This window comes from Lagopus muta, chromosome 1 (genome assembly GCF_023343835.1).
Source record: "Lagopus muta isolate bLagMut1 chromosome 1, bLagMut1 primary, whole genome shotgun sequence".
NCBI lineage: Eukaryota > Metazoa > Chordata > Aves > Galliformes > Phasianidae > Lagopus > Lagopus muta.
This window is the reverse complement of record NC_064433.1, coordinates 187,434,086-187,448,756: the sequence shown is the minus strand read 5'-3', so window position 1 is coordinate 187,448,756 and position 14,671 is coordinate 187,434,086. Positions and strand designations below refer to the sequence as shown.

General features: G+C 39.7%; 1 protein-coding gene across 28 annotated transcripts in view; it reads left to right on the top strand.

The window, feature by feature from the left end:
* DLG2 (discs large MAGUK scaffold protein 2) overlaps window positions 1-13,867 on the top strand; it is a 994,028-nt gene extending 980,161 nt beyond the window's left edge. For all 28 annotated transcript variants that reach the window (XM_048939920.1, XM_048939896.1, XM_048940083.1 and 25 more), the window contains 4 exons: window positions 791-963; window positions 1,672-1,781; window positions 7,223-7,314; window positions 8,542-13,867. In XM_048939920.1, the coding sequence (XP_048795877.1) occupies window positions 791-963; window positions 1,672-1,781; window positions 7,223-7,314; window positions 8,542-8,648 (482 nt within the window). In that variant the 3' untranslated portion in view covers window positions 8,649-13,867. The remainder of the gene's footprint in view (window positions 1-790; window positions 964-1,671; window positions 1,782-7,222; window positions 7,315-8,541) is intronic.
* The last annotated feature ends 804 nt before the right edge of the window (window positions 13,868-14,671 follow it).

Sequence of the window (14,671 nt, the reverse complement as noted above, 5' to 3'; positions counted from 1 at the left end):
TGTGAGGTTCTGAGTGTTAGTTTCATGTGTCAGTGTTTGGAAGGGGGGGGGGGGGGCTGCAGGGACGGGCTCTATGAGCAGAGGCCAGAAGCTGTCCCTCTAAACAAGGGACCTTTTAACCACAAACTCAGTTTACTCACCAATGATTCTGTATTTTCTTAAAGACAATAAATTTTTGAAATATTGATAAAACATAACATGTTTCAACTCAGCTGAAGAATATTGACTAAAAAATTACGGAGTAGCCTGTGACTTGTGTGGAATTTATCTTGGCTCCTCTGAAAGCAAGGTTGGGCCCTGAATTAAGCAGAGTGTTTGTATCTTGGATCATTAGAGCTTGTTCAGTGTTTACTGCAGATCCTGGTTGCAGTCTTTCTTCTTTTTAAACTATTGTCTCTACAAACATGGTAGCTTAATCTGCTAGGAGACAAGATCAGAAATAGCCTTATGATTAAGGTTAAATTAAATTAATGAGATTGCCATTCATTTTTATCACTGCCATAGGTCTGGATTTATAATCTGCAATGTGCTTTTTTTTATTTGAGATTTAGTTATGACTATGATGAGATAAAGTGAAATTCTAGCAAATGCTTATTGTGTGTTAACATAAGATTGGTTGGAAGTAAATATTAGAAGGTATTACTGTAAAATGGCATCCTCATTGTCAAAACTCCGTTAAAAAAAAGTTAGCCAAAGCTCTCCCAGATGTGGAACACCTCCAGTGATAGCACTGTCCACTAGTAATGTTAATTGATACAGACTTCTTGATCTTGATCTTTGTTTCGTGCAGATACCACACGACCAAAGCGTGACTATGAAGTGGATGGGAGAGATTATCATTTTGTCATTTCAAGAGAACAAATGGAAAAAGATATCCAAGAGCACAAGTTTATAGAAGCAGGGCAGTACAATGATAATTTATATGGAACTAGCGTCCAGTCTGTGAGATTTGTGGCAGAGAGGGTAAGTTGATGCCAGCTTTACTGTCCATGCAACATGATCAGTTTTGTGGCAACACTGCATCTCAGTCACATTTATGCCAAAAATATAAAATATGTACAAAGTGGCATCCAATTGCTTACAGGCTTTATAATGACACAACTTGTAGAGTCTATGACTTTGAAAGTAAATGTTCTTGGCACTTCTAATACTTGGATGTAGAGGCATAGATTCAGAAATTTAACACAGCACCTCAAACATGCCCCAAAACAGCTTTCCCTCTACCCTCTATGCAACAGATGAATAACCTTATCTCACTGTCACAGAGGTAAAAGAATGAAGCCCAGAGAGATTAAATGATTTGCCTCAAGTGACACCCAAAGTCTTTGACACAAACAAGAATTAAATTAAGCAGTAGAGAATATAGCTATGCTATTATTTTTAAGAACTGATTTTCCTCATCTCTGAAGAAAATCCATCACCACCCCCAGAGCTCATGCCAATAAAAAATAAATTAAAAAAACTACCATTTGCTTTCATATCTTCAAGGGTATATTTTATATTAGGACTAAATCAAAGGCAGAGGGGTGGAGTGTGTGCCCTGGAGTCCCCCTCCCCTGGTGTGTCAGTCATAGCTGTGTTCCAGGACACTGCCTCAAAGGATTGCTTCCCTCTTTTGGCTGATCTTCAGCAAACTGCAGAAATGAACACATCCTCATCTGCTTCCAACAGGGCAAGCACTGTATTCTCGATGTGTCAGGAAATGCGATCAAACGACTACAAGTTGCACAACTATATCCCATCGCTATCTTCATTAAGCCTAAATCATGGGAGCCTCTGATGTAAGTATAAACTCCTCCACGTGTTGTTTTTTTCAGAATGCATCCTCCACAGCTCTTTAGTCTGGCCTCTAAAATCAGTAATAACAAAAGGATGGGGGAACAGTGAAGACTTGCTCTCCATGCGTGCCAGCCACTGTAAGACAGTCCCAATGAATGAGCCAAAGCTGCCTTTGAACCTTTCCCACTGGGACCTATGGGCTTAGGTGCAAGTCCATGAGGGTCTTCCCACCAGTGCTCAATGCACTTATTACAACCTGGACAGCAAATTCACCACAGATTCGTGTATCCCACCTTGTCCCATCCAGTCTTGGGGTGTCGTTTGGTCACTATGACATGAGCAAAGCAGGGCATAAGCCTGTGTAGATACACTGTGTGTGCTTCTTCCTCAGCCCTTCAGTTGCTTGAAGGTCTGTAAGAGGATAGGCAAGGACCTGTAGGACTGGAGTGGGGCAAACAATCCTTAAAAGAAGGAAAAGAGAAGGCACCAATTTCAAGCTGTCAGCAGGCAGCCTAATTTCAGTACTCAAAAAATATTGGGACCCAGGGGATAGTAAAAGTAGCTCAAGTAAAGAGCTGGGAGGATAAAATTTTATAAGAGGCAGCCAATGTATGTGCATCAAGAGCAAATCAAATCGACCTTATTTCTTTATGTCTGGAGATGGATATCAATAATTGTTTTATGTCTTGATTTTTATTCTGGCTTTTGACACATCTCCAAGGGACATTCCCAGCAGTAGATTAGACAGTCCAGAGGGAATCATTAGGAGTATGTGCACGACTGCATTCAGGCAGTCATTGAAAATGGCACTGGAAGATAGCAGATATCCTGAAAGTGTATTTCCTGAGCTGTGGAACTAGTTGTTATTTTTATGAATTACTTGGGCAATGAATTGGGCAGAACTCTTGTAAAATTTGTGACTGACTCAAGGCTGAGAGGTAGAAAGCACTTTGGAGAATAAGTTTAAAACTCAGTGTAAAATTAGTAAGATGAAATTCAGCACAAAGGAGAGAAAATGAAATGCACAAGTACAAGCAGGGAATAATTAAGCAATAGCACTGCAGAAAAGCATCTGGCAGTTGGGAGGGATCACACAGGAATATGAATGGATGGATAATGCTGCTGCAAAATCAGAAACTGCTGCTGTGGGCTGCATTAACATTGGTGTTGTGTAAGGACACAATAGATCATTATTTTCTTTTACTTCATATGGATGAGGCATAAACTGAATGTTGTCTGTCTTCTGGGTACCACCCAGAAGTGGAAGTAGAAGTGAAGAGGAACACAAGGAGATAATCTTCACATTGATTAAAACTCAGGATAAAATACATGCTTTCCGTATACGTGTATGTTACTGAAAAAAATATCAATTTAATTTGGTGTTATGTGACTGAACAGGCATCCTTTCTGGCCCTCAAATTTGGTGATAAGGTTGCTGCATGTCCATTCTGATTATCTTGCTAAATAGAAGAGTCAGGGAAGTCTGAAATCCTACTATCTTTATTGATTGTTTTAAGAGAGATCTTCACCTACAGCTTTCCTGCCTATAAAATATTTCCATTTTTTGTTTAATGCTGAGTTTGCATCTAGACTGATAAAAAGCCAGTAAACAAATGTGGTCTTTTCTCTGAAAATACATTAGACACAACCAAAAATGTTGCAATAACATAAACCCTTAGTTGATGTGATGTAAGAACAGAAACTCCTTAACAGACTGACTGAACAGAGTTATGAAGATGAAAAATACAACAAGCATCCTGTTAGTAAGCCAGTCCTACAGAGTTTGCAGAATTTTGTTCAGCAGTATGCATCGAAAGAAATTCTTCTTCGCTCTCCAAACCTAAACCTCCATTGTTGCTGATAGGAACAAAGAAAATTAAATCCATTCTGTGACTGAATTCTTTGCTCAACAAATACCCTGTGGAAGACACCCTGAATTAGAAATCCAAACTTTCACGGGGCAGCCAAAGTCCATTTATATTGGTACTACCTTGGGATCTTTTGCAGGAAAATGTTATATAAACAAATAGTAAGTAATAAAACAAATCCTGAAAAAATCAGAAAAAAAAAAAAAATGGATTCAGGCATTCTAAATTATTGCATCCTCTGCAGTTTGTTTTCTACAAGTAATGTTTTTATTGAGTTAATCTATCTGATGTGTACTTTTCTTATCCAACGGTACCTAAAATTAGCTTCTATGAGAAACAAAAACTCTTTTAATACAATTGGCGTCATTTTCTTGTAAGAACTGTTTTGAGAATAACTGCATAGTTCTGAGCTCCTTGCTCACAAAAATCATTTATTAAGTAATGAAATTGAATCACTCAGGTTTAACTAAACTGAGACACACACTAATGCAAGTGATAGCGGTGATTTGCACTGTGTGCCTACTTCACAGACATAGGCCGTGCACTTGTTTTTGCTGCCCAGAAGGTGCAGAGCAGCCTTCCAGATTTTCATAGTGAGTCAAACTCTCATTTGTACCCTGGGATAAGAAGTAGCACTTGAGCAATTCCCACAGATAAGCAGTAAATCCCCACCATAGTTTTTCTCATGACAATTTGCTTTTGCAGCCCTCTCTTTTTGCTAAAGTCATTACTACGACGCAAAAAGTTTGGGAATCCTACCTGTATAAGATCTGCTTGTAAGGATAGATTTATCTGCCATAATTACTACACTTGATCATGGAAACAAGTTAAAAGTTAATGTAACAGCAAGATAAAACTCTAAAAGACAAAAAAGATGGATTGCTGTTCAGGATTATCCTAAACAAAGCAGTTGTCAAAAATGAAAATCATCTTAAGAGAGCTTGTACCTGCACTTGGTTATTGATGGTTTTCTCTCTCCTTCCTTCCTTCCTTCCTTCCTTCCTTCCTTCCTTCCTTCCTTCCTTCCTTCCTTCCTTCCTTCCTTCCTTCCTTCCTTCCTTCCTTCCTTCCTTCCTTCCTTCCTTCCTTCCTTCCTTCCTTCCTTCCTTCCTTCCTTCCTTCCTTCCTTCCTTCCTTCCTTCCTCCCTTCCTCCCTCCCTCCCTCCCTCCCTCCCTTCCTTCCTTCCTTCCTTCCTTCCTTCCTTCCTTCCTTCCTTCCTTCCTTCCTTCCTTCCTTCCTTCCTTCCTTCCTTCCTTCCTTCCTTCCTTCCTTCCTTCCTTCCCTCCTCTCCTCCTCCCCTCCTTCCTTCCCCAGCTCTACATGACTCCATATCACAGACTGAATCCCAGAGGGGCCACTTTCCAATTAGCCTCTCTCTTTAGAAGAGGGAAGATAGTGGTTGGATCACAGGGATGAGAACTGAAAGCACTGGGCAAGTGCTTCACTTACAGAGGAGGAAATCCCTATTAAAGCTGCCGGGAGGGACATCTCTTTGCAAGCATTTTTTATTCACCATCTGTGCAGATCCCTGGCTAGGAAAGAAAAAAAAAAAAATAAAACAGACCATTGTTTAACAACATTTTTAATTTATCATGAACAGTGGACATCAGGGGCCTCCTCCTTCTCCATCCTCTCCTGAAGGCACATGATGGGCAGAGGCATGAATACAACTAGAACAGTTATATATCAAAGGCAATTTTATGTCCTACAAATATAATCCACATTTCTGCTCATTTCAAAGCATTTGCTATCTTAGGTGCTTGTTTGTGTCTTTCTTTCTTCTTCTGATAGTCAAATCTTGAAGAAGACTTCTCAGAAGTTTACCAGATCTGGATGAAGGAGGATGTTGTTAGCACTAAAATAATGACTGAGGGAGATAAAATGCTAAATGTTAAATTTGCATACAAATGTTCAATGTTATGTCCCACTCAAGCCACAATTTCAATTCAGTCACTGAAAGAGGTGTTCAGTAGGCACAGCTGATGAGCCAAGTCAGTTAAATAGCCAGCCTTCTAATAAATAGAATGCAATAGTAGTACTACAAAATTAGCAGTGTAACACAGATTAAGCCTATTATTTGTACAATACACAAATGACTGTCATAAATTTTCTTTAAAATCTTTCTTATCCTTCACTGTATAAATCTGCTCTTTGAGTTGCATTGGTACTTCCAAAGGGATTCACTTAGCAGTGTTCCCAGTTATATGGATAGTTAGTTATATAGATAGACAACTTTCAGTCATTTCTAGAAAATGCCACTGCATTCTGAACAACTTAAATGGTGCATCTCAGAAGCTGGGTAGGAGGTGGCTATAGCAAGTTCACACTGTTGTGCACTTCATAGATCATTTTTTATGCACCATCATGCACATAATTTCCTACATGAATCACATATGTCATACAGTATACAGCTCATTACCACAATCATATGATTCTGTGCAAGACATTAAATCAGATTTATGTAGGACACGAGATGCTCACTTCTCTTGCTCTACTAGTTGCCTCAGAAAATTTCCTTCACGTTTTAAGAAAAATGAATCAAAGCTGTAAAAATGCTAGAACAAGCAAATTCTATTTATTATTACTAATTAATTTGTCTATCTGCAGGCATATATTTGTAAGGCATTAATGATTATGAGCTTGATTCTTTGCATATATACAGTGATATTAACAACTGAGCATGTATGAGCAAGACAAACCATTTCTTACAGCTATTATAGAAATATGAAAAATTATGAAATAGAAACACTCCATCAAATAACAAAAACAGTGCAATAACAGAATGTTATTGGCATTTCTATATTTTCACACATATTGGTACTTTAAACATTTTAGAGTCTACAAGATACAATGGCAATCTGTAAATTGAATCGGAAAGGACTGAAACTGGAAAGAATATAAATAAGTAACTCATCCTGATTCTAACTTCTAGAAAGTCTTGGTTTGATTTCTTGTGACTATCTGGAACCCATGCCCACACTTCAACCAAGGAAGTCTTTCTCCCACATCCTTCTGGGGCATCCCTACAGGGTTTACAATGATTCTGGGATTCCTTCTGTAGAGTCACGAGTTCTTCTGTGCTCAATCCCATCTTTAATCATTATTTTAGTCAAGATGCATTTTCCATTTCAGCAGTTTGGACAATCTCATTCATCCAAGACAGGCAGCTGGGGGCCTTGGAGTTAAGGAGGTTCATAATCTTCAGCTTTGAAGGCAAGAGTGCCCCGAGTGCTCAGACCTTGAGACCTCCCTGTCTCACAGCCTAAGCCAGGAGTTCCTGATGCCATATGTCCATTTCAGTTAGCAGGCCTCATGTTTTGTTGGAAACATAGTAGTGGTGAACCCAAAATAAAAATTTGGGGGAATTTGGAAATAGAGGAAAAATCTGCAAATATTGGCTTATACTACATAAAAATAGAAGTAAATATAAAATACCAGAACTGACTGTGAACTGATGAAAGAATTTAACCACTTGGTTCTTGTATCTATCTCAGTCCAGTAGTGAGTAGAGTGCATCTTTTAAAAAAGCTGAATAAAAATCCAGTCTTCTTGATGGCTTCCTTTGTGTTTCTAGGGAAATGAATAAACGTCTTACAGAGGAGCAAGCCAAGAAAACCTATGATCGTGCAATTAAGTTAGAACAAGAATTTGGAGAATATTTTACAGGTATGTTTTTATTGACTAAAAAAAATCACAGGGATGTATTTTATTAAAATACCAAATCAGCTCTTTCTCTGGCATAAATTTCTTATCAGTACAGTGTGCCCATATTAAGGACTCCTGGCTCGGGACTATTGCTTCCCAATAAACTCAAGAGCAGTCAAGGCATTCAGCACCTCAAATGTTTGCTGCCCTACATACAGGATAGCTATGCATTAATTTAATTCCCTCCCTGGCTCAACTTAGCTTCTGCTGAAGTGAATAAAACTGTGATCATTGCACTTGTGCAGACTAAAGCATAATTCCTCACTGGCTCAATGGTATCATGAACTTATGGAATCATAGAATATCCCAGGTTGGAAGGGACCCACATGCATCACGAGAGGGCAAGACAAAGGCATATTTTTCTTGACATGGAGAAAAGCAGGATTTAAGACATGTTCTGCATCCCAGCCCCAATGGGGCTGATCTAGGCAGCTCACTACTCAGTGGACTAGTGTTTGTGGACAGCATTCAGAAGCCCCACTTGTCCCTTTATATGCTGACAGTGCACATAATATGAACTGCATTTCTAGTTTTCTGCAGTGGGGAAAGGCACTTCAAGAATATAGGCACAGCTTTGTGTTGCAGTTGCTTTATCTTCAGTCACTTTGGGCCTGATCTAATTTCCTTCTTCAGGCAAAAGTGAGTTTATTCCAACAGGTGAGGAAAATTCCAGGCTGGATGTGGCTCTGGGCAGCCTGGACTGGTGGTTGGCAACCCTGCACATGGCAGGGGGGTTAAAGCTGGATGATCATTGTGGTCCTTTTTAACCAGGCCATTCTATGATTCTATGATTCTATGATTCTATGATTCTATGAAAATAATAGATTGTAAATGTACTGCTGCTCACTAGCTTCTAAATCACATGGATATTAGACTTGCAGCCTACCATGCAATTCGTCACATGGGTCAGAACTGCTAGTTCTCTAAATCTAGCTAATCTAGATCTAAGTCTAGCTCAGTCACTTTACTAGAAGCAAAGGGATGGGTCTCTCTCATGGGAAGGTGCCACTGGTTTGAACTCTGTTGCTATCTGCAAGGTGCATGACTTTTCCAGTCAATAACACTGCAGTATAATACAATAGTATTTCTTCTAGTATCATCAATATCTATAAGTACATTGAAAATCTGCTGACACTTAATACTGTGGAATGTATCAATTAAAAGTATTGGTATGTTTTCTTAATGCAGCTATTGTCCAAGGAGATAGCTTAGAAGATATATATAATCAATGCAAACTCGTAATTGAAGAACAATCTGGGCCTTTCATCTGGATTCCTTCCAAGGAAAAATTATAAATTAGCCACTGCACCTCTGATTACGACGGGAGAATATTTAGAAGAAAACTATAATATACTATTTGGAGGCTTTCCTGTTTTTGTTGCATTTATGTTCTTTGCAGTCAATGTGAATTTTGATGAATGTACAACACAAAGTGTTTGAAGCCATGAAGGACACTGATGGGTCAAAGGGTAGGAACAAAAAGACTTCTACCATATAAAGCAAATCTGTTGTGTGCTGAAAGCACCAGTTGTAGGTATAAACTTTTGACATGGAGACCCTCTGTCAAGGGGAGCTAGCCACCTCTTGTGCCCATGTGGACATTTTGATCAGTTTCAATGGCTGAGCTCAGTGTGTTGATTGCTTTAAAGAGAAGTTCCCAGCTCTTGAACCTCATATAGGGCTTGATTCTGCAAGGCGCTCAGCATTTGACCCCAGTTCCTACACATGTGAGTAGCCCCTTGACTTGGAGTTACTTGTGATCCTTCCCTGTGCCATTCAGTCCCGTCAGTTCCAGTAGGACTATTCATGTGCTCAAAGCTAAGCACGGGCTTAAGCGTTCTGCTAGATCAGGGCCACACGCACCTTGCAAAATCAAGCTCAGAGTTCTTGGTCCACTTCCCACTGAAGTCACTGGTAGGACTGTCTTTGACTTGACTGGGAGGTGGATCCTATTCTAAGCTTGTCATTGCACATTTGTAGTTGGTACACCTCGACTTTGGTAACTATGCACATCTTTTGATTTTTGAAACCAAGTCAAGCATTTCTTTTTTCCCCTCTGGAAACACTATTGCATCAGGAACTAATAACAATATAGTTTATTTTAATGGATTTTGGGGGTGAGAGAGGATGGAAGCATTTCACATCACACATATGTGCACACAAATACATTCCTATGTGGACACACACACAAGCATGAGGATTCACAGCACCTATGTTGACGAGGAGGGATACAACTGGGAAACGCTTTAAATTTTTTGATTGTCTATTTTATCATTTATATTGATAGAAGGCACTTAAAGATGGAATAATTTATAAAAATAAAAATATATTGATGTATAGAAACTAATTTCTATAGGTAAAAATGTTTTTGTGAGATATTTTGTAAAGATTAATTAACTGAAAGATTAAATATTTACACCCTTGTGCGACTGTAAAATGTAAAGAGGACCATCAAGTTGCATTATCCCTTTTCTGTAACAAATTCTCTATTACGAGTGACAAGCAAGATAATTCCTTAAATTGTAGTTGTCTGTTTTTCTCTCAATCTAATCTTCTCCCTTGCCTCTATTTAATCACGATTAACTCCTGTGGAAAGATCACTTGAACCGACTGCAGGTCCTGCAGGACCTTTTCTGAATACAGAAGGATAATGCATCTTTAAATTGAAATGGATGACTTCTCAGAAGCAAGATGTCAGTGCTTGAGCGCAGTTACAACACTTCATCCAAAAAATGTTTTATGATTCTTCCTGTTTCTTAATGGAAATACCAAAAGTATTTGATCTTTCCTCTGTTTGTAGGCAGGCAGGTCACCAACTAACTTGTATCTTCATTCATTTCACAGTCAACAAGGGTCTTAAAAGCAAAAACTGAGGCAATGGACATTGCAAGGGATTTGGGGAAAGTCTGTGGAATTGCAGTTCGGGATGTAGAGAAGGGGAGAGGGAGGTATTTTCTCCTTGTTTCACACTGCTCTTCTTTTCTATACTGATGTCATTCTTCATTCTTACAAGGGGACAACTGCAAGAGATACAATGACAGTAAGCTGAATTGCCTTTGCTGCTGCTGGACCAAGTCTTAAAGAAAGCCCACAATCTCCTGCCTGCCATGCTGCAGCAGTCTAACACTTATTAGCTGGTGGCTTCAGCAACCCTAATGTTTAAGGATGTTTTAAGGGCAAATGCTAAACAAACTCCTCAGTCACTCGTCTCTTTGCAGCTGACATTTCAGCACCTGTCCAGCTGACAGGCATAGCCAGCCAACCTCTCCAGAGGATGCCATGAGCTGGATGTTTGAAACTTAGCCACCAGTGGTGACATAGGTGAACATGTGGGCGTTTTGGTGGCCCTGCAGTGGCCCCTCATGTACTGCCCAGCTACGGTAACTTTGAGAAGTTCACACTTCTTTTACTGCTATTTTTCTTGCCTGGCCAGCACAGATCTATATACAAGGGATTCAGTTAAGTCTCCAAAAGAGCTTTGTAACCAGAAGGGCTAGAAACATTTTTTACAATACATAAATGAATGAAAGCTTAGATTTTGGATAATTCTGCAGAAATCCACAGAGTGACCCCAGATCTTTGGATGCCATGGATTTTTCCATGCTGGCAAAGTACTATTGCCCCAGGTTGGGAAATAGCCCACTGGACCTGAAAAACCAAGTATCCTAAAACAGGAACTTCATTCTAATTTTCAGCTCTGTTTTTAAGCAATCAATCACACCTGCTTATTTGTTTCTTAGTTCAGCATGCAGCCTTTTACAGTACTATCCTTCTAGTAACTGTTTTGCTTTGTCATGTGCTGTGCTTTATGGTGAACAATAACACTATGGCTGAGTACAATCAATTTTTCCATCAGTCCTTGGTTACTGTAGTAACATTATTTATTTTTCCCTGTCTGTTGTTTGTGCTTCGAGTTGCCATTGCACTTCTCCTTTTTTTTTTCTTTTTTTTTCTTTTTTTTTAAATAAAACTTATATTTAAAAACAATTCACCAAGAGAAGCAGTAAGAGGTCTTATTTCCCTTAGGAATTGTTCTCCCATTTGTTTTGTGTGTTGGCGTTTTGCGTTTCACGTTTCAGCATCCTCAGAGCTGCGGTTCATTTTTGCATTGCAGCTGTTCAGATCATACTGGGTGGTAGTGGGAGGAGGAAGAGAAACACGAGATTCATGCAAAATTACATCTGGTGCAAAAAAAAAATGATCCGAACTCACAACCCACAGCAGTCAGCACCTGAGACCACACTGGTGCTAACACAGCTTAGCGTAATCAGATTCCTTTTCTGTCCATGTAAAAGACTAGTGAGCGTCTAAACATGAGACAAATGCAAATGCTGGACCCTTTAGGAAAAGTGCCAGATCACATCCCTGGTGCTATTTCTCATGTTCTGGCACAGTGTGTAGCACCGTAGGGTCTAAGCAGAACCAAAATTACAGCATCTTTTTGTCCACCCATGAATGATCACAATGACATCTTGCTAGATTTGTGCAGATGTGCGATATTACAAACTATTTATTTCTCCTTGCCACAAAGCATCTCCCATGCACTGACTCATTGAGAGCTTGCTGACAGGGCTCAGTGAAAAGGCCCTCTTTATTGGTCTTGTGGTCTGGCCACGAACCAGTGAAAGAGCCTCTTGCTTAATTCCCCTTCCTACAGAGGTACCCTGTCCATGCTAGCGCTTTGTTATTTTTTTAGTAGTAAAGGTTGTTTCTAGAATAATATTCTGTGATGTAATTGTGTTTGTAGCTAGCATGGTTTGATGCTCCGGTGTGGATAGGGTCCTAGGAACCACTCTGTGAAAGTCAAGGGTAAGGAATCTCTCCGTTGCACTGAAATTTCAAATCCTCATCCTGGAGAGCAGTCTTGAACCAGAGCTAACAACCACTACGAGCCAGCAACAGTGTTCTATCTACACAACATCCACTAATCTATTTACATCAGTTTTCTATGTAGAAATTGTTGGGTTTATACCTCCATTATTACTTGCTCATAAGAAGTCAGTCAAATTGTATTTTTGCTTTGGTTTTCCCTGCTTTCTTTCTTTTTATTTTGTTTTTCCCTGACCAGAGGATTCAACAAGTGACAACACAAGAAGACACATGTAGCGAAAACAGTGTTCATGCATAAAGGTCTTGGTTTCTTTTTAAGCTGCAGATTTAAAGCCATAATATCTGCCATGTTCACAGAAAAGTGGTCTTCTATTGTTCATAGCATTTAATCTCAGCATTTCTTCTCTTGAGCATTTTGTCTGCCACGTCATGCATGCAGTTCACTGTGCAACTGCATCCATGTGCTCTGGCCCATGCATGCCTTGGTGAAATAGATGTATTTTCCTGTTCCATCAAAAAACAAGACATCTTGTCAACTAGCTCAGAAGTAAGAATGAGGTTGTCAATATATTACAAACAAATTGACTGTTCCTTTGCAGGACATTTTAAAGCACAAATCAGCATCAAAGTTAACAGTAAACAACAGCTTAATGCTACTCACCACATAGCCAGCCTATATCCTCAGCCAGTGGAATTATGGTCACTCCATCAATTATACAGTCATAGAATCGTTTGAGTTGGAAGAGACCCTTAAAGGCCATCTAGTCCAACTCCCTGCAATGCACAGGGACACCAACAGTTCCATCAGCTTCTTCAGACCCCATCTAGACTGACCCTGAATGTCTTCAGGGACGAGTCCATCCCATTTATGCCACCTGAAATTACATACCCATCCTCACTGTTGCATCAATTTTTTAGCATTACTCTAAAGCACCAAGGCCCCATTACTAACAGAAGCTCAATACTTTGCACTATTATTTACTGCCCATATTACTGTAGCACCTAGAGGGCTATGTCCTGGACCAATATCCCTTTGAGGCAGGTGCAGTGAAACTGCTGAACACAAAGACACCCCATAGGCCAAGCACCATGGCCAGATTTTCAGAAGGTTTCAGCTCCACCAACATCTCACCAAGAGCAATAGGAACCGCTGCCCCATTGGCTCTCTTGAGAATCTGTCTGTAAAGTGAAGAGTGTAAGACATGAGCCATCATCTCTCACCCCGTGTTAGCAGCTTACACCTCTGGCCCTGACCTACAGCCCAGGTACCTCATTCTGGTGTAATTCAGCATTTCTGATGATGGGCGGTAGCCAGCATCTGGGCAAGATCGTTGGAAAAAAAAATAAAGAAAGAACAATACTTTTTAAAAAGCAACACTGCTGGCTCTTAGTGGGATAGCAACCTTTCCATTTCTGGATTTGTATTCCTACATTTGAATCGGTCAGTCAGCTCGAATTTCCGAGTGCAACAGGCTGCACGCAGTGTGCCACTCTGTCCAGCATGCTGGCCAACGTGCGTCTCTTTGGCAGGATGTTTCTCAGTCCAGCTGTAGTGTGGAGTACTCAGAATCTGAACTGGAGTTTACAAAATACCTTGTCCAGCTTACACTCCTGTTATGTGTAAATACTCTGCGCATCCATTCCATTTGTGTAAAGAATAAAGCACACACAATTATAAATTCAAGATGTATATTTCATACTAGCCGTGTCCTTGCTTATTTATTCCACTCCAAGCTCTCAGCTGTGGTTCAGTTGTAAATGCTTGATAGAGTGTTTATAAATATGTCATGAATTTTATTATAAAATATTAATATTAAAGCATTTTTACACTTTATAGCAAATGGCTTCCTCACAAGGCATAATTTGTCTTCTTTCCTTAAAGCAGAATAGAAAAAAAAAAGAAAGCAGGAATATGCTCTCAATATGTCTTGAGACCATATCAAATATGCTCTTTATTAGAAGCATATCTTGATACCCTATCACATGCACCACACATGAGAGGCAGAAATCTGGAAGTGAGATGGTAACTTCAAGAATAATTGAAGATCAAGAAACTTTTCTTTTTTGCGCTGTTTTCCTTTTTTGACTTTGCAGAAATGTGGGAGTTAACACAGAGAAGATGCACTCTGGTGAACTAATGTTGCTGTTACCTTATCACATTTCTACATCTTAGAAAATTACTAACGTATTTTTTTCTTTTAATTCATGATTTTTTTCATATGTCTGACACCACAGCCTTCAGGCTAAGTACTGTAATAGTTACGTGGGTGCAACTAGTTTAACAGAGTAAGCATCGGTTGTGCAATGGGCTCCCAACAGCCCAAGAACCTTGGCTGTTGGCCATCCCAAGAGAATCTTTGCAGATTCCCTGTGGGCTCTGGGAAGGCCAAGTGAACATTGTGAATTTTCAGTAGAAACAGAAACAGGACCATGACAGTGCTCATGACACACAGACAGCGATAAATTCAGCCTGCAGAGGACTGCAGAG